General features: G+C 40.6%; 1 protein-coding gene across 1 annotated transcript; it reads left to right on the forward strand.

Moving 5' to 3' along the window:
- Window positions 1–15,653: 15,653 nt before the first annotated feature.
- On the forward strand, window positions 15,654–19,011 carry RB195_009759 (uncharacterized protein; the record flags this gene model as incomplete). The annotated part of the gene is made up of 4 exons (XM_064190465.1): window positions 15,654–15,815; window positions 16,829–16,911; window positions 17,261–17,350; window positions 18,975–19,011. The coding sequence occupies 4 exons, from the start codon at window positions 15,654–15,656 to the stop codon at window positions 19,009–19,011; spliced, it is 372 nt and encodes a 123-aa protein (XP_064048048.1).
- Window positions 19,012–19,030: the final 19 nt, after the last annotated feature.

A 19,030-nucleotide genomic window follows, 5' to 3' on the forward strand; every position in this document is an offset into this window, starting at 1 on the left:
TATCCATGAAACTCTTCCTCTCTCCTTACTAGGCTCGGATATCGTTCCTACTAAATCAAACATAAACTCCAAACAGGAGAACAAACTGACCAGTCTTACCGGCGAGCGGTGCCGAAGAACCACAGATAGTAACTCATGGCGAATGACCTCTACACTGTGCAATATCCCTAAGTATTGGTGTCTGGATATAGTTAAGGAGCTGAATCCTAACACTGTGAGCTGTAACAATCTTAGCTCACAGAGTGTTAGGAACGGCATAGAGGGATCACTAATCAATACGCACTCATCTCAAGGTTGGATTCCTGACAGGTATTCAAAATTCCTCTAATGTTTATGACAAACCAGAAAAAACTTCTCCGATTCGAAGTTTGAGGAGTGGTTTAAATAACACAGCGAAGAAATTTGTCAGTGGATAGTCATTTGTGTGTTTCATTCACACCAAAATCTCATTACAAAGAGGCGCGAAATGACTGCTTGCGAATTTGAAAACGAATAAATAAATTGGAGAAAATAAGAAATGCAGCGAAAAAATTATCTTGAATAAATGAAACTCATGAGCACAACAATAACAACATAGCAAGGGAAAATTTTGAGGAAGTAGTTAGAAAGAAGTGAAAAGTGTCCTGAAGAGCATTAAAATACAGCATTTTTCGAACTAAATCGAACTGTCACTTGTTGTGAAATTCCTGTGCAGGGAACCAAATATATCGAGAGGAACCTAGACTTGACAGTTTTTATGGAGAAGACGACGAAATCCATCCCGAAAAACCACTTAGTTTGCAGGATATTCTCGAAAAGGAAGGGCTTGAGATGGAGAGGTGATCCTTGACCGCGACTAAAACCCTCTTAAGACCGTAGATCGCAGCGCAGCACATTAAACGGCCTCATCACCATCGTCCGCGGAGTTTCCCTGGGTGTTAGTCTTCTTCCGACAGGCATCCGCCTTATAATCCCTACACAACATGACAACGCTAATCTAAATCTAATGAAAGTTCTTGTTGACGTGCGGTTGGGTGAGAATATCATTAATGTGGGCGGATAGCCTGAGTCATAACGACAACATGAGATGGCGCAGCTGCAGTGGACCTGCAAGAAAATATTTGGGGTAACGGGGACATACGATCCTCTTCAGAGCGCCACTCTTTTGGAGGGAAGGACACATGAAAGGGTCATCCACGGAACTGGGTTGGTCGAGATTCGCAAGTTTCTATGCAAATAAACAAACAACCATCACCTACATATTCACAATTTTGCGTGTCACGAAAATATTGGGACCGCTATTTTTTAAAAGAACGCTCAAATTTCTTCCTGTTTGAAAATTTCCGTAAAATTATTGGTGCCATTGCAGAAGAACGTACTGGATTATCCCCTATGTAATGAAAGTACACTGAAGAGTATTTTTCATCATGGACAAGTGAATTTTCGAAGACGGACATTGAAAATCTACTAGAAAGAGGAAAAAATTGCAGAAGGGAAGGAGAATATGTTTTATGCCCAAAGGAATTCCCCTCTCAGCCTTATTTTGGAAGATAGAGGAAAACTGAATAGCGCTTTACTTGGATCATTTGTTTGTCCGATGTGTCCAATTTACAAAGATGTGACAAGCGTATGTGGCGTAGAATTCGCTAGTCAGGTTCCGAGTCCGGCAAAATCTCGATTGGAGCTAAGGTGTAAAATAAGGTGCTTGGCGTTAATCAATCCGCTTGGGATGTGTTCACCTCAATTCCGTATCGTTTGAGGTTTGCGAACGCGCAACCCACTTGCCAGCCGATGTATTAAGCCAGTGTTTTTTTTTCACGGACAGTTTACCATTTATCGTCTGCACCCAATTTATCGACCCCGGAGGAATGAAAGTCTTGGTGCATATCGGATTCGAACCTTCGCTCGTGCAGACACAGCGAAACCTCCTACCGACTATGCTAAACCCGCATTGAGTGGAGCTAAATCCTAATAATTTCTGCGGCATTGCGGTGTTTCTTGTTCATTCTGCTTCATGTGATTAGCAATCTGGGTCATTAAAGCACCGTGGAAGTACGGAAGTAATTCATAAGCAATGCGATTTTTATTCACAACTTCCTCAGCTAATGTTTGACGCCACCTGTTTCAAAAAGTTCGTGAGCATAGAATAATCCAGAGCTCATTGGTTCTCGGTTAACATATCCATGATGTAAGAACGCCAAAAAAACCATTCGAAATGCGAAAAACGGTAACTTTTTCATTGCTGAGCGATTGGCTGTGTTCCCTCATAGTGCAGCTACCACTTTATCTTACTAATACACTACTACTACATAAACATTGTGATTTTTTTCAGCTGCACAAATTGAAGTCTGTGGGAGAAGGATTAAAATCTTTGGAATAGAGGGATTCAATGTCTACTGGAAGTATGGAAGAGGATTTTAAAAAATCAAGGAGAATACATTCAATTTTTTCAATTCTAAGTCTAAAGAGCTTTACTTATCTAATTTTGAAAAGTGAAGGATAGAAGCTCACATGGAATCCTAACCACTATTTGTGGGATGACCCAGCTATCTTACCTCAGAAATTAACCTACATATAGCCATATTTGCTACATACACTATCCACATTCAAAGATAGCTCAGCAACATGTTCCTCAGCTAAATCTCCAGAGCGACTGTTAGGCAATATGTCCTGAGTCCGTCCTTTTTTAAACAGAAGCTTCGGAAGATTCGGACTCGATTTGTCTGGGCACCGTTGAGGTGGATCAGGAAACTTACCAGGAACTTTATTAAACCAGTCACTTACTCTTGTTCTTGTTGTTTATTTTTATGAACACGGATTTTTATGAAAAACTCAAACTAGTATTCATATCCCTTTGGTGAACCTGGGACAGCAGGCTCAATTCGCCATCAAGCCACTACAAGAAAATTAATCACTGTATCGTTCCACATGAATCAGTTTTCCTTCAATTTGCTTCCGGTTGTTTTTTCTTGTGGAATTCGAAGGACAATCTTCACTTTAATCACCCACCCAACACTTTCCACCCTTAAAAAAGGGGGAATAAAAAGGCTATCATTGGAAGCGTCTCGCGAGTTGGACCATATCCGTTCAAATATGGGGAGGTTTCTGTACCACGAAAGAAGAATTAGCTTGATACTGCTCTGATCAAAAAGAAGTGGAATGTGCTGGGTTTGTCCTTAACTTCTTAAACAATTCCTTTCGATGTGTCATAGCCGAGATAACCTCACGTTCTTTTGTTTGTTTGTTTCTTTCACCTAAAATACAATTTTGGAATTCCATTTAATTTTTTCAATTTCAAAGAAGAATATACGGAGAGTCCTTCGCTTCTACCAGACTGAAATTGCGTTATTTCATCGTGACGACGTGACTTTCATATATTTACCAAGAGAATTTTATCTTATTATGACATCGGTACGCAAATCAGAAACAGTACCAAAGGTAATGGAACACAGGCGATTATTAAATTTTGGATTCATGTGATTGGCGTAGGTGCTTACGCAGATAACAGACCTTCGACATAAGTCGAAGGAATACTGCATATACAGACCAACAACGCCTCATGAGACCAGTTAGGTGAGGGTTTGCGACAATTGCTGTAGATTGAATAATAAGCAACCAAAATGCGCCAGACAACATATTTCCAGTGCTATTTCTGGTGCATCTAACATCCTTTAAATCAGCAATTCTCACCCCGTTGCAATAATGAATTGCATTCGTGGAAACGTCTCACGTTTTCTTTGCAGCCGTGCAGTTTCCATTCACATTCGTTAGTTTTTCTTTTAGAAGAAAAAAGAAACCACCCACATAGGCATTGAAATGTTCCGGAAGGTGCACGTCACGTGTGAGAGACATTTATAGAGTGATGTGTCTCTTAATTAAATATTCCCGAGCAAAGAGAAAAAAGTCTACCCAACTCCACTGCATTATACGAAGAATACTTTATGAGGCGGAAAGAAAACTCTAAACGTATGCAAATGCAATAAAACGGACTAAAAGGGATTAGAGGGATGGCGAAGGGCAATTGGTAAGAGGTTCCGCTGCGATTGCACGTTTGGTCGATGGTTCGAAACCGCCCTAGTGCCAACCAAGCCTTTCATCCCTCCGGTGTCGATAAATTGGCACCAGACCTCTATGGGAGGATAAAAACACTGACCTGATTCACCAGCTAAGCCCCGCAGGTCACTATATTGGCTGCACACGCAGGTACTGGCCCAAAATGATTCTGAGTTGGTGTCAGACTTGTCTGGGAGGGGAAAACCACCGACTTGACATCTGTTAGCACCCCGCACTTCACTGTGAAGGATGGTTAAACGTTCGCAAACCCCAGACAATTCTGAATTGAAGCGAACGTGATGGGACATATCAGGAATTGATTAGTGCAGGATACGCAGCGTGACAAAACGGAGAGTTGTTACCAGTGAATACAGCCTCCCTCCACGTATATGACTCGTTTGCGTTGAGCTCAGATAATGTCCTGTTCAAGTGCGCTTTTAAGCGCAAAAGCCTTGTAGTAATTAGTATAACCAAGACCATCGCGAGCAGGTGGCAGTCAGACTCATGCACGCGGTCCCTTCTGTGAGTAATGATTCGAAATATGCGTGAACCCTAACAGAGGAAAAATTTGGAAAGGGGTGGACGAAGCCCTCATTAGGGGTGCAAATATAAAGCACACCCCTGGGATTGTGCGCACAACATAAATAAAGTGAAGAGAAGGAATCCTAAGAAGGGGATCTGTAAGGAATCAGCTAGTGTTTCAATGGAAAATGATTGAACGGAAAGTACACAATTTTCTTCACCTTACGCTAATGATGACCAATCACTAAATTAGCTAATTGATTTATTGCAATACCAATTGAAATAGAAATTATTAGATAAGATCATATACGAAAGAACGCAAGAAGGTAAAAGCGCTTCTCTAATATCTTCTGAGCAAAAAAGTTCAAATTGAAATAATTTTCTAACGTTTTTTTTTAGAAGATCGTAATCTATTCAGAAACATTCCATCCATTCCTATCACAGGTAATTACCAGAAAAATACTGTATTGTGAATTAATGTGGACAACATCACCAATACTACCTCTGGTACATACAGCATCTCTAGTAGGGCCAACAGATGAATCAAGTCGGTGTCTTCATCCTCGAAAAATCGACCGTGGAATCACGGCGGAGCCCCTTCCCAACGGCGTCACACACGTTCTTACTGGCTGCATATGTATTGGAAAAGGCCAGAATTCCCTCTTCGTGCCACCCACGTTCAAGTCGTAATAGCACTTTTTGCAAATGAACAACAGCAATGTTAGAACTGGGTGTAGAACAGGCAGAAGAGGATTTCAAGAGGAGGAGTGCCCTACCTTGTCTGGAAATGTTGCAAGCTATTTGTATATAAAATAGCCGCAAGCAACCATTCAACAAGTAATTTTAACGCATTCGCGTGATTTATCAGAATCAGAACATACACAAGATAGAACTGGAAAGGCAAGCAAATGTGTGAATTAAGGAAAATCAGAAAATAAACAGCTCTTTCTCCTAATGATAACTTTTGCAGTCATATGGCTGCTCCAATAGTAGGCTGAAAGGAGATCTTTCTAGAAAACCCCGTTACTACACAAGCGTAGGCTGATAACTAGCAACCATGTGCGACCTGGCAAATACCACCACCACACAAAAAACGAGAGAAGTACGGATGAGAATAGTAATGCAATAAAATTCCATTTGCCTAGTTTTTGATCCGAAGTCGTAGGAATCCTGTTTCTGTTTGCATGAGGCAACCAGTAGTAGATAAGCACAGGATTAGAGAAATTTGGCAATGATTCACGTCCATGGTAGAAATCGCTGGAGCCAACCGAGAACTTTTTCAATATGCAGAGAGAACAATCGATTAACCCAGAAACTTGCACGAATTGGTTGTCCAGAATTTCCGTTGCATTTCAAAGCAATCTCGAGGAAGGAGTTTGAAGGAGTTCAACGAATTGAACTTCTTCACCCAAGATTGCAGACTGTTTATACAAACTATTTGTTACCCACAAACTCTAACATGCACCATAAAGTTGCACCTCACTCAGAAAAAACCACAATGCGATTGGTGTGCGCGCTGTGGTTCGTCGTAAGTACTAACTGTTCATTTGAGCTCCTATGTTAGGGAACGGTATTGGAATCCTATGCAAAATAATCCACTATTCTCCGCTTACAGTGAACAAAAATTGGCTCATTACGTTCTATTACTGCAGGTTTAGTGCTGGGTAGGAAGTCTACTTGAATTCTAGGGCTGTGAAAAAAGAACGCTTTGAAAAATTAACCACACCGATGGTTTCATTAAGTCCGTCTGGAACAAGGAGCACATTAAAATGAGAGCCAATTGAAACAAAAAAAAATCCATTTAGGCACTGCATTCTTATGCAGTCAACAACGGCATAAACCTTGATGGTGTTAGTTCTCATTTACCGCTACAAGAGGGCAATAGAAGCGACCACAAAGTAGCAGAACAGCACAATATCGAGGTAATTCATTCCTGGATTCTTTCCGTTTGGGATCTCTTCAATGCCACAAATCTAACGTGTAAATATGCACAAATATATAAAGTATATGTAAATAAGTACAAGTATATGCATAGATAGATAAAGTATAGGTCAAATTGGGCATGTGAACATACAAAGATTGGCTGAGTATTACTCACAAATTAGAAAGCCAGTATGTTATGCTCGAAATTTTTGGGCGTGAAGCATCGAAGCATAAAGCATGAACAGTAGCGTATGGTTGGGCATATACATGAAGTGGATAAAGTGTCTACAGTTGGTGAATCCGCTCAGGATGCGTGAACGCGTCTGACTTCAACCCAGAATAATTTTGGGTCTGCGTGTGCAGATGCAGTGACTCGCGGGACTTAGCCGGTGTATCAGGTCAGCGTTTTCATTCTTCCAGACAGGTCTGGTGCAAATTTATCGACACAGGAGGGATGAAAGGCTTGGTTTGCACTAGGACGGTTCCGAACCATCAACCGAACGTGCAGTCGCAACCGAACCTCTTACTACTTAACTGCGCTACACCTGAGCATATATTTATGAAAGAAAACAAAGATCCATCATTTCTTCAAAGGACTTATTCTGAGAATGGGAACGGGAGCTACTTCCTGTGACCCCATTGTAACTGACTTCGTTGAGTTTGGGAAAAGTACCCTGACAAGCAGTCAATGAAATCAATCTAATGAACGAAAACGAGAGTAAAAACAAAGCTGACCAAAATCCGTGTATTCGTTTTCGATTTTTCATGATACGTTTTTCTTGTGACCTCTGTGTTTTTTTGGTGTTTGAGCGTTGCACTAACAAAGCCATTTCCATGTAAATACTGCTACATAGGATTCTGTTTGAAGCTAGAACAATAGGCGTTTATTCGCAACAAAGAGGAACTAAAAATTTGATGCAGCAAATTTGTCGAATTCAACTCCAGTCGAGATCCTAAATAGGTCGTTAATGTGAGTGTTGCGTGTTTTCGCATTCCACTCACGTAACCTGTTGCCAGGAGACAAAGACAACAGGTATTCGAACTATGGAAATGTCCTCTACGATTTTATAGAAGTACAGATGTGTGGTTGAGAAAAAAGGGGAGAGGAAATAAAACACGCGAATATAATAATAATATAAGAATAATAATAATAAGACTCGAAAACGTGTCTGAAATTTCATGGGACATGATTTAACAACGTTTACTTCACATCACTCAATCTCAACATAATTTGCAAGCAAAAAAATATGTTAAAAAAGAAAAACATATGTAAGTAACAAAAATTTGCATGCGGAAATGAACAACTTTTGGGCAAATTTTAATTTTTTTTCAAATCAACGGGTAGCATCCACAATAGATCCTACAAAGTTGAAACGGCAAAAACCCAAGAAAAAGTTTAGGAACTTAGCAAGTGGATCGCCTGTGTGAAGTGCCAGAAGTTTCAGTATTTTCAAATGACCTGATGCTTTTAAAATTACAGCACAAAAAGTGCAACAGTAACAGTTACCAGTAGCATCCTGGTCAGTATATAAAAATGCCTCTAGAACCTCTGGAACTCTAAAACCTCCTAAACCTACAGAACTTTTTAAATTATATTAGGCCTAGTTAACGACTGTCAGCTGATATTAGATGTACTGAGCGTTAAGAAGTGACTGGCACGACTTCAGCACACCACGCATATGTATGGCGTGGCCGCAGCTAAAGAGAGAAACCAAGATCAGCTCAGAAATGAACTTCTTCATGCAATAATCTGAATCAGCTTGCTGAAGTAACTTTGAACTTCCTCTTGAAATTTTCGGCGAAATGTCAACGGACATAGTTCTGTTCATGATTTCAGGTGCTGGAAAAGAAAAATTGCTACAGCGAAAACTTTAAAAGAATTCGCTTTTACTTTTTCAACTGATCAAGTTTCAAGTACTCAGTAAAAGCGTTCTGTTTGTAAACTAAAGATACAACAGTGAGATTTTCCAAGCTTGAAGGCAGAGATCTAAACGAAGCACAGAGTGGAGAGAATTCACAACAATCTTTTGCGAGATCAGAACAAACATATTCATTTTAGAATCAACTTTTTCATGCTTTGCAAAACCTAGTTCGGGATGTCGAGAAACTCGATAAAAGTTGAGCTCCACATGATGTTCAGTTCTAGCGAACGCTAGCGCGATTGTCATCTTGTCGTAGAAAAAAAATTCTTTTTTTTTTTAAACAAAATTCAACCGTTGTATGTGAATATCGAATTGTTAACGATTTTATTGAAGATTTCGGGTGCTAATTTTCAGATGTGTGATCTTAAACAGGTTTTTTTTTCTCAAACGAAAATGTGAGTTCGAGAAGATGCGTTTCCGGCTCATTTCTTCTTAATTTCCCTACTTTTTTTTCCAAAAATTCTTGATCACTGCAGTTCAGCTGTCGAGCTGTGATGGTGGATAGTTCAAACTTGTTCTAACGAAGAAAAACTAGAGAAATTACAACAGATCAAATGTATCAAATCAAAACAGATCAAATTTTAGAAAAAAGGATAGATTCCACATTTTTCCACGATTGGTGCCAAAGCCTACTGTTTGCAAAAATGAAATGAAGTCGACGTCGAAGATTTTCAACCTAGTAAGCAATATTTGTCTTTTATTGGATTAGGGCAGAAAAAGAGAAGAGAAATTGTATGACAGGCGGGAAAAGGACGTGTCTTGCGTCACACGCGTCGCGGTTGTCCGTTTGAACACATTCTGATTGGCACCGCTTGAGGGTATAGAAACGTGAAGATACATATAGAGCTGTGAATTTCTTGATTCAGAGTTATTCTTCCCATATACTGTTTTAGAAGAAAATATTTCCAAAGAGGAGGAGAGGTGAGGCAGATAACACGAACGGAAAGCCTCGTCAATTTTGTTTATTCTCGCTTCGTCCAGAAATACAATTTCAAACATTTAACCGCTATATCATACAGACTCGACGTGTAGACTACGTGAGACGAAATAACGGGCTGAATCGGCGCGTTTAGCGAGAAAATTCAGAAATAACGAACAGAATATGAAGGAAGGCGTCAGCCAACGTGAAAGACACTGATGTGGAATGTCTTATGAATTATTCATGAAGTGAGCACTTCTTCCACCATTGATGATACGGGTTTGAAATTGCTGTGCGATGATTTCCATTTCTAGTGACATGTCTGTATAGTGTGGCACGTTTTACAAGGTGCACACAATCCAAGATAAAGATTAATTGAAGTTAATCTCTCAACACTGCCGTGTTTTTCGCAGTAGTTGAATTGCGTTATAAACACAATGAAGACAATTGCCTATTTGAAAAAGAACGAAAAGGAAACACTGCGCTCAATGCGCAATTGAGCAAGTTTTCCACAAGTTTTCCACAAAGATTCAGAAGCTCAAGCAGAATCTCGCAGAATTTTTTTTTGAGCACTACCAAGTGTGTTTCTCACCAGATTGTTTTTCGAAAAATTCCAAAAGACCGTTTAACTTCAAACATATGTGATTGCGATGTGCCAGAAGCCAATTATATCGCAAATATCGTTAATACTCAAAAAAGGAACCTTTCGTTTGCATGGAAAATTGTTCAAAAGTCAAAGAACAAGTTTGCCAGCCTGACACTATTTGCTGCTGATGCTCTGAAATTTTAGTTATTTCTACGTGAAAAGTTCCTGAAAACGACTCCTATCAAAGTAGAAAGTCAACCTAGTATCCAAGTAAACATAGCTTTTTCCTTCCTCTCGTCCAAGTGCAATTATCACAATAAAACTGGATTGAAATAGCAGATTCTAAGGCCATTTCAAAACCGGATTATATCCAGAAAAGAATCACTCGAAAAATGCTCAGATTTATAGATTCAGGAGATCAAAGGAGTCAGTGAAGTGTTTAATCGTAGGTCTGCCTTCTATGTCTTTCATCTAAGACACCAGCCTCTTTATGATATGATTTATGATATGATATAGCCGAAGTTAGGGGTGAAACCTCAAGGAAACGGTACAGGAATAGGATCCAATAGAATAGAGTAGAATAGAGTAGAATAGAATAGAATGGGAAAAGAATGACTCATGTCGCAATGGCGAGCACTTGGAATATTCGATTGGTTTGTTTACGTTATAGTAAAAGATTGGATCCATGATGGAAACACGAATGTTATTTTTGACTCATCGTAGAAATAAAACTCTAAAAAAGAAATAAATGAATAAAGAAATAGGTACAATAAAGGGTAACAAGACATGCTTGGATACGTATAATAGAATGATCAAAGAAATAAATAAAAAAGAAGATTTTTCCAGCGATAAAGGTGGGTAGAGAAAGAACCTCGAATTGACGAAAATTTTGAACATCTTCTTTTCGCTGAAAAGTATTATGAATGAAGCGCACCGCTGGAAATATGTGAGAGACGGAAGGAACGAAATTGTAGGAGCGGAATGCAACAAATCATCCAACAAATCATCCGTCACTACATACAACAGTTGACGTCGTTTTCCGGCAACGTAAAGTGCGATTGTGGGATGCAAGTGCGCGGAAGAGCATCATGACTCGCTACTGGTTCCCTAACAAAACTCACATTGTTAGTAACAGCGAAGCAGCGCAGCAAATATGATTGAATTACACACCGGACGTACATCAATTCCTTGCGATTGCGAAGAAAATGCATATAAACAGCGCATAAACTACTTTTTTGAATTGCTCCATGTCTATCCACGTCGCTTCTTCTTCGACCACAGTTTCTTTTTGTTTACAATTAGCATCTTCGTTTTTTTCAACTTCTTCAATGCATGTCGAGAAGAATTTCAAGTGTTTTATCAAGAAATACCATTTCTATAGGACATTAACTGTTGCAGTGGTCAAGTCCAGCGAAAACGAGACCATTTTGACCCAAAAATGAGAACTTATAGGTCAACGTATTTTCCAGTCACGCTGGAACGGTATTGATTTTTAAAATTGAGACCTGGGAGTTTTCATCTAAGCAGGATTCCTTCGGAGAGAGATGGAGAGATTTCCTTGTTGTTCATGGAACAAAAAAGCATCATCCTCATGTAAAAGTGGCAAATCATACTTTCCTGGTGAGAAAATTAAAGATTCAACGTCACGATTTGGTAGAACTAATCCACCACGAATATCTCGTGTGTATTGTAAGAAGAGCTTGTTTGAATCTGGTTTTCTCTCTCAATCGTTTACAAATACTTGGATCGTGTGCTGAAGATTTATGTAACCGAAAGATTGTGCAAATCTCGAATTAATGCTTGTGAAAAGAATTCCAACCCATTGGTTCACAAGGGAGCTTGCGACCCTAGTTGTCTAGTTCTGGTATTTTCTTCACTAAGTTCGAATACTTCTCAGAGCTTAATAATCGAGCAATAGAAGACTCAGATTGTGAAGTGTCTCATCAAATACAAGTTAGTAAATCCTGTGTCTGATCTTATTTGCTGATCTTCCTCCTGATGAGGTCAGTTAGCAATAACTCGCCTAATGCATTTTTTCCGCCCATTCGGAACCTCTCTTATTGAGTTCTCACCAGGCGTTTAGCACATCCAATCAGGCACAGACCCTAAATGTCAGAAAGGAAAGTAAAAAGTGAGAGATAAAATGGATTTTAAGATAAGCCACACTTGCTGTTTCAGCACAATTTCGGTGATGACTGAATTACATCTACATTATGCTTTCGCTCTTTGCCGAAGTACAGCACGGAACACCTGCAGCTATAGAAGTATTAGAGTACCAGGAAGTAATGGCGTTTCTACAATTGTTACTGCCCTTTTTAACCAAAAACCGTCTTCCTTCTGAAGATTCGGGATTGAAAATTTGCCCAGGTAAAGAAGGCAACTGATTGTGAATGCTAATGCATCACTGACTAAAAACAATGTTCAAAAAAACTTCTACGGGGGCGAGAAAACTCCAGCAAGCCTAATAAATAAGAGCATTTGCTAATTAAGGATAAACTCAAAATGGAAGAATTAGGAGCTGGAAACAACCATGAATAGACTATCTTTTCATTCATACGTTTATTTTATATTTGTTAGATATGTTTATTTGAAAAGGACCAGAGAGACTCGTCTAAGCAAGACAGCAAAGGAAACTTACGACAACATCTAGGAATGATGAAGAAGAAGAAATGCGCTGATAGTGTTCGAAATAGGTTTGCTGTCAATAAAGGATAATAAAAGAATAAAGGTATGAGGAGATGGAAATCAGAACAAGCTCAGAATAACAAGCGTATTCACGCAGTTCGTCAGTGCGACCGAATGGCTGTTGGATATGCAAATCAGCGTCGCTGGATTTTATCGGCGCGAAGGACATCGGCGGAGAGCCTTCTGAATAGCCCGGTTCAGCTGCTGCGCCATTGAAGGCCATGTGTGAGACCGTAAAATTGCGTTTTTGTATGCTGGTCGGCCAGCGCCCGTTCAACTGGAGCCAGAAATGATGATTGCTCGGGACTAGCCACCTCTGCAACAAATACTCGACGATACAAAAAGTGAGAGCGCAGCGATATAGTGTTTGGAGAATTATCCATGGAGCGATGACCTGACCAGTTTCACGTACGGTAATAGACTCAGCGAACGCATCGCGAAATGACTGGCCGAGTCACTTCGTTGGGTAGTCTAATGGAGCATTAATGGAGAGAGATCATGGGCTACTAGAAGGCCGACGATAAGCAAAAAGGGAGCATTTAGGATCAGACGAACTAATGAGCTGAATTAAATTATGTGTTTCGGCCATTCATATGTCACTGCATAGGTAATGGTGCCGAAGCCGGATTCACTTAGATTAGCCGGACTACAACGTTTTTCCAAAAAATTAGCTGCGTTCTCTTTTTCCGCAATTTTTAAATCCTCTAGAATGTTTCTTGAAAAGTATGTATGACAAGCGAACTGTAAAAGAAAAATTCAGTCAAGCGTTAGGTTAAATGTTTTCCACCCATGAAAGTTAGATTGTCACTTCATATTGAAACAAAAATGTGAAGCATTTCATATTTCACATATAGAAATCACTTTACATATTGAAGCAAGCGTGGCAGTAGTCCTGCAGTCAATACTATCTTAAATAGGTGGAAAAAAATCGCGGAACTCTCCCATTCCATGGCTTTCTGGAACATTCTGTCTCAGCCAAACCTCAGTCCTCATTTTAGTTTCAAAAGTTTGCCCTGTTCGGTGTTGTTCTTATTCTTCCAGAAAGCGAATTTCTTTGATTCTCTTTGTGTTATCTTTTCTTATAGCGCATAGAAGTTCGGCTCAAAGAAAACAAATGAGCAATTTCACAGCAGAGAAGGGGAAAAACTGGCCTGTGGTTAAATGATTGGCATTGCCCAAAAGACCACCATGACGACCTCTAGAGTGTTTACCACATGAGTACTCAGAAGCAGAACCTTTCCAGTAATGATTATGGTGAAGTAGTAGCAGGAGGGGAGGGAATTGAATGAACGACGCCACCTAATTGCACCTGATGTTCCTCAACGTTGAATAAGTGTGTCAAGCAGCGAATTTCTCCGTCGGTCACCTATTCGTGACGCTTGCAAAATACTCTACGTCAAGGTTGTCGACAACAGTCTGCAACTGTAACGCGCATGGGTGAACGAGTAGAAATATGTGGTCGTTAGAACACTATTCGCAGCATAGAGAAGACAAAGGCAGCATCCTTGAAAATCTACGCACATTGCGTACAATTGTACTTTTCCCCCAAACAACAAAAAACTACAAATGGAAAAATAAATGGTGTGATTAGTGAAACTACCGCTAAATTCCATCGCCGCTACCGAAGGCGACCTGGATTTTGACAATTACGAGTTGTGGACAACAGGTCGGGAATTTTGTCTGGGATCAGTTTGCTAGAAAAAGGGCAAAGAGACAGTCACTGCTGCAAAAATTTGAGTGTGGCCGGGCGGACGTGATTACCTTCAAGGTTGCTGATGACGCGCCAAATTTCCTAACATTAAGGGGCTACAGTACTGCGCACGGACTTTGTAAAAACGAAATACACCTGCCGATATCACTCTAGCTTTGCGTTTTTCTTTTTTTTTCGAGTTTTCTCACAACAGCGTTTCAGTAAACTTAGGCTGTAGGGGTGTCTCTGTGCATCTCTAAAATTCGAGGTGCAGATTATGAGTTTGAACGAGGCGCTAAGACTCCTAATCGTCCTGAAAGACGGCGTTTGTTCCTATACGTCAGAACGCATCCCGGGTACATGCGAGTTCCTCAGCAGCCTATTCATTGGTTTCACTTGGATAGGTACATAGCTGAGGAGACCTCATTGATTTTCGAACGCTCACCGGTGGGTTAGGTGCGTGCAAAAGAGTGACGCATTTTCACGTACTTTGAAGAACAAACGCCATTTCTCACGCCGTCTTTCACACCAATTAGGAGAGACTGAGGAGGCTACGCTCACACTCGTAATTTACTTCCCGAACTCTGGATTTAAACAATGACTATTTGAAAACGGAAAAATACGACCGCATATAGTAGGGTCAAAACAACATGAAGCACGGTGCAGTTGCGTAAGCGGTGGAGCTGGCAGTGGAATCGGGCTGGGACCACTGTGAATCGCAGCGATGAGAGGTGCTAGCATGGGTCCCACACGACCTTAACCGCTACGCTCCACCGCACCGCTTCGAGCGCTACCGCATACACAACTGCGTCCTGTTTCATGTTGTTTTGATCCTACTATAGTTCTCATGGAGGTGTTTACAAAAATGTGCTCTCTATTAAAACTCGTTTCTACAAGAAAAAAGCTGTTCGACCAATTAGCCTTAGAATTAGCTTTAGAATTAAAGACCAATTAGCCACAATTGTTTCCCTATGATAAACATCAAGAAAGCAAAGTAAAAACATGACATTAATAAGTAGGCGGCAAATGAATATTTTTCAATGGATAACGTGTAAAGTAAATGAAGTGGTTTTATTATTAGATTGAGTGGAATGTTCTCGGTTCTTTTCCGTTTCATAGAGTATAAAAGGTTCTTGTAAGGTAGGTTAACAATTACACTCAGCTGGTTCCCTTCCTGCCACCATGCCACGCAATTCCAAGCCGTCGTCACTCCACCTCCGCAACATCTTACTCTTTCTCCATCTATTTATCCACTATTCCCTCGAAGATGGAGACCGTTCGGGACGCCCGATGAAATTGAATTTGAATCTGCTGCGGAGACAGATGTAAGCCAATCCGCATCAAACCATTTGTGAACTGACAGTCGCTCTAGGAATGAATCAAACCACAGCTGTTCGCGTATTGAAGTCAATCGGCAAGGTATGCTCTTCAGCACCATGTGTGTCTGCGCTTGAGCGTGAAGAGAGAAAGGCACCGGAAATGAGAAGTGAATTCCCTATTCTAACATTCACCGGCGTGCCCAATGGGTTGACAAAGGTGCGGATGCAGAAGACGTCCCTAACCTCAACCTACACGCCAAAAAGGTTATGCTCTGCATCTGGTAGAGCGTACACGGTGTCGAATACTGGGAGCCGTTCGCCGAGGGATGTACAGTGACCGCAGTCTTCTATTGAGCAACTGAGGAATTCAAAGGGAAATCTCGAAAATGCACGCCCGCAGCAGCACGAAGTCTACTTCCAAGTCATGACAACGTTGGGCCGCACATTCCAAGAACGACCAAGGGTAAGCTGATGGAGTTCCGCTGGACCATTTTACCACACCCACCGTATTCCGCAGCCCTGATTCCCACCGATTACCACCTTTTTTCCTATCTCCAACGTCATCTGGATGGTCAAGAGTTCCAAAGCCGCAACAACACCAAAAGGCACTCGAACAGTTCTACAAGGACCAGTTCCCAGCGTTCTGGAACAAGGGTACCTACGATCTGCCCAAACGTTAGCAAAAGACCATCGATGCCAATGGGACATACTTCAAATGATTCACAGTTATTGTATTGTTATTGTAAAATTGTAAGATAAATAAAAATTGCCAATTTGTCCGAGAAATTTCGACTCTAGTACTTTTTGCTGGCCTCTGAATAAAAAAGACCACATAAAATACCAATTTTGTCAAACTTTATTGTCATGGTGAAATATAAGCAAAATTAAGTTGCTGTAGTTTCAGATGAATTGAAAAGGATGAATTAAAGTCCCTTTTCTATGAGCATCTAATCTTAACACTGCCAAGTCGTATACTGCACGAATTTGAACTATTTTAGTTTGTTTTTCTATCGTTTTCGGAGCTTGTGTTCTGCTTACGTGTAGTCGGGTCAAAGCGACATGAAGCACGGTGCATTTGCGTACGCGCCCGAAACGGCGCCGTGGAAGTAATAGTTGGAACCGAGTTGAGTCAGCCGCAAACTGCAGTGATGGGTGGTGCCATCAAAGGCTCCAGTGCACTCCTAACCGCTACGCTCCACTGCACCGCCTCGAGAGAAGCCGCGTACGCAGTTGCACCCTGCTTCATGTCGTTTTGACCCTACTATAGAGTCGGCATCAACGCACCACCTCAAGGACAAGAGGAAAGAAAACAGGTAAGTTCAAGTAGTAGGTAAGAAAAAGTGTAACAGAAATTCCTCAAAATGTCATTTTTCGTAACTTCAGTAACATTCACTATTTGGACACACTTTTGTCTATTTTTGTATCTCTGCGTTCCTGTAATTTTTTTTCTAACAAAACAAGCAATAAACAAAACTTGCCAAACTTGTTAGGAGTTCAAAAGGGACAGTTTTTTCCATCTATTCCGATCTTTGTTTGTCTGTGGAGTGCAGCTGTATGATGGGTGATATTCAGAACTTTACAATTCACGGTAATACGTTGGCGTGATTTTGCACAATTTATACCGTTTATGCCATTGCACTGTCGACTCAGTTTTTTTTTCAGTCGAATGACCTCAACGATCTCTCGCAACGCATGCTTCTTCTTTGTACACACTTCTTTTTTCCTTAATCGAACGCGGATTGCGGTCGCCGGGTTGGAAACCTTCGATACTAATTTAGAGATTGTTTTCCATATGTTGCGACTTACGAAGAGCGATTTCTTTTGGAATTGTTGTTCGAAGTAGTGATTTTGTATGTTTTTCAACGTATCTTCTTGTTTTTCAAGTATTTTTGGAGTTTTACTTCCTGATAGTCAATCTTATCACATGATCAGATGTTTATGTAACAAATAGCGTAACCGCATAGTACATCCGATTTTTATAGTCAGTCTTGAAATAGTGGAAAATGAAAACTGTTTTCGCTCTATTTTTCTTCTTTCTCACAGATTCATTGATGTCTTCTAATTTGACTCTATCGGTTTGTGCAAAAGTAGATGCATGTTGTAAGAAAACCATTGTATTCCTAACAATTTAATGTGTAGATCCACACTGAACTTCAGAGGAACCCTGATTTCCGTTCATTTTGCTGTAAATTTTATTTCACGAATACCTTACATTTTGGAAGTTTGAATAATCGGAAGTCCTTCAGAAACTCCTATATGTCCTGTATGACCATCGTAGAAATAATCAAGCACAAAAAAAGGTTTTCACATAATGAACCCCCTACTATCTGTGGTCGAGGACAGAACCAATTGGCTGAAGAATCGATGAGGTCTTCTCTGCTTCCGATAAGATAATAAACTTTTGGAGGGATGAATTCTTATAGTTTTGCCTTTCAAGAATGTAAACAATGCGAAAACACCGAAACTGCAGGTGAAAAGAAATAAGCTCGGACTTAAGCTCGTGCCATTTAAAGGGATCACCCCTCGAATCTGGGGTGGTGCGGCTTCCAGGTTGCAGAAGGCTGGCGCGCTCTAATCGGACTCGATGTACAAAATAGCGCTCCGGGACGCTCGAGGCCGAGTCTGCCGGGCCGTTTTTTCGGCAATTAGGAAGAAATGGACGGAGTCACCCTCCTCCCCATAATCTACGATAGCCCCGTATAGGCATAATCCACCTGAAACCCACACCACCCCAAATTCGTGAGGTGGTGCCTTTAAACACTTCCGAGCAACTATTCTCTAGCAGTGCGTATTTGCTTCGAAATACTGATATGACCCATTATTCAGCACATGTGTTCAGCTAGGACCTGCTCTCTAACATAAACAAACCACTGGTCAACCGATAAGTGCTCGTGGATAAATCCCACTGTGCTTGAGCGTAAAGTTGCCAGTGGATGACGCTCAACCAACACAGTGGATTCTATAACCCTCTAATGATCTGTACACTAATCTCTAATGATCAACCCAACACCTCGATGGAACAACAAATTCAGTCTTTGTTCTCCATTGATTTCTTTCTTTATTTTTCCGAAAGCCTTCGAATTTCGCGCTCTGCGGACAATGTATGTCGCGGGAATGTATTTATTTAAATCCATGTGTACACCATTTTATTTCCTTTTTTCGGCACGCTTTCTTCTTTTTACGATTATTGAATGGATAGATGGGAATAAGTAGGGATGAGTACCAATTCTTACTCCTCTTCAACCGTCATAATCGTTAATCGTAATAGAAAGTTGAGTACTGTTGGTAACTATGAGGAATTATTTACGACGTGGTGGAATTACCAGGCATATTTATTTTTCTTAGCTTTTCGTCCGTTATAAAAGTGAAGTTTCAGCAAAGAGAGGAGCCGAAGGTCGGATCTTCACTTCTGACTCTGAAGAAGTAGAAGTT

The sequence above is a fragment of the Necator americanus genome, chromosome III (genome assembly GCF_031761385.1).
Source record: "Necator americanus strain Aroian chromosome III, whole genome shotgun sequence".
Taxonomy (NCBI): Eukaryota; Metazoa; Nematoda; class Chromadorea; order Rhabditida; family Ancylostomatidae; genus Necator; species Necator americanus.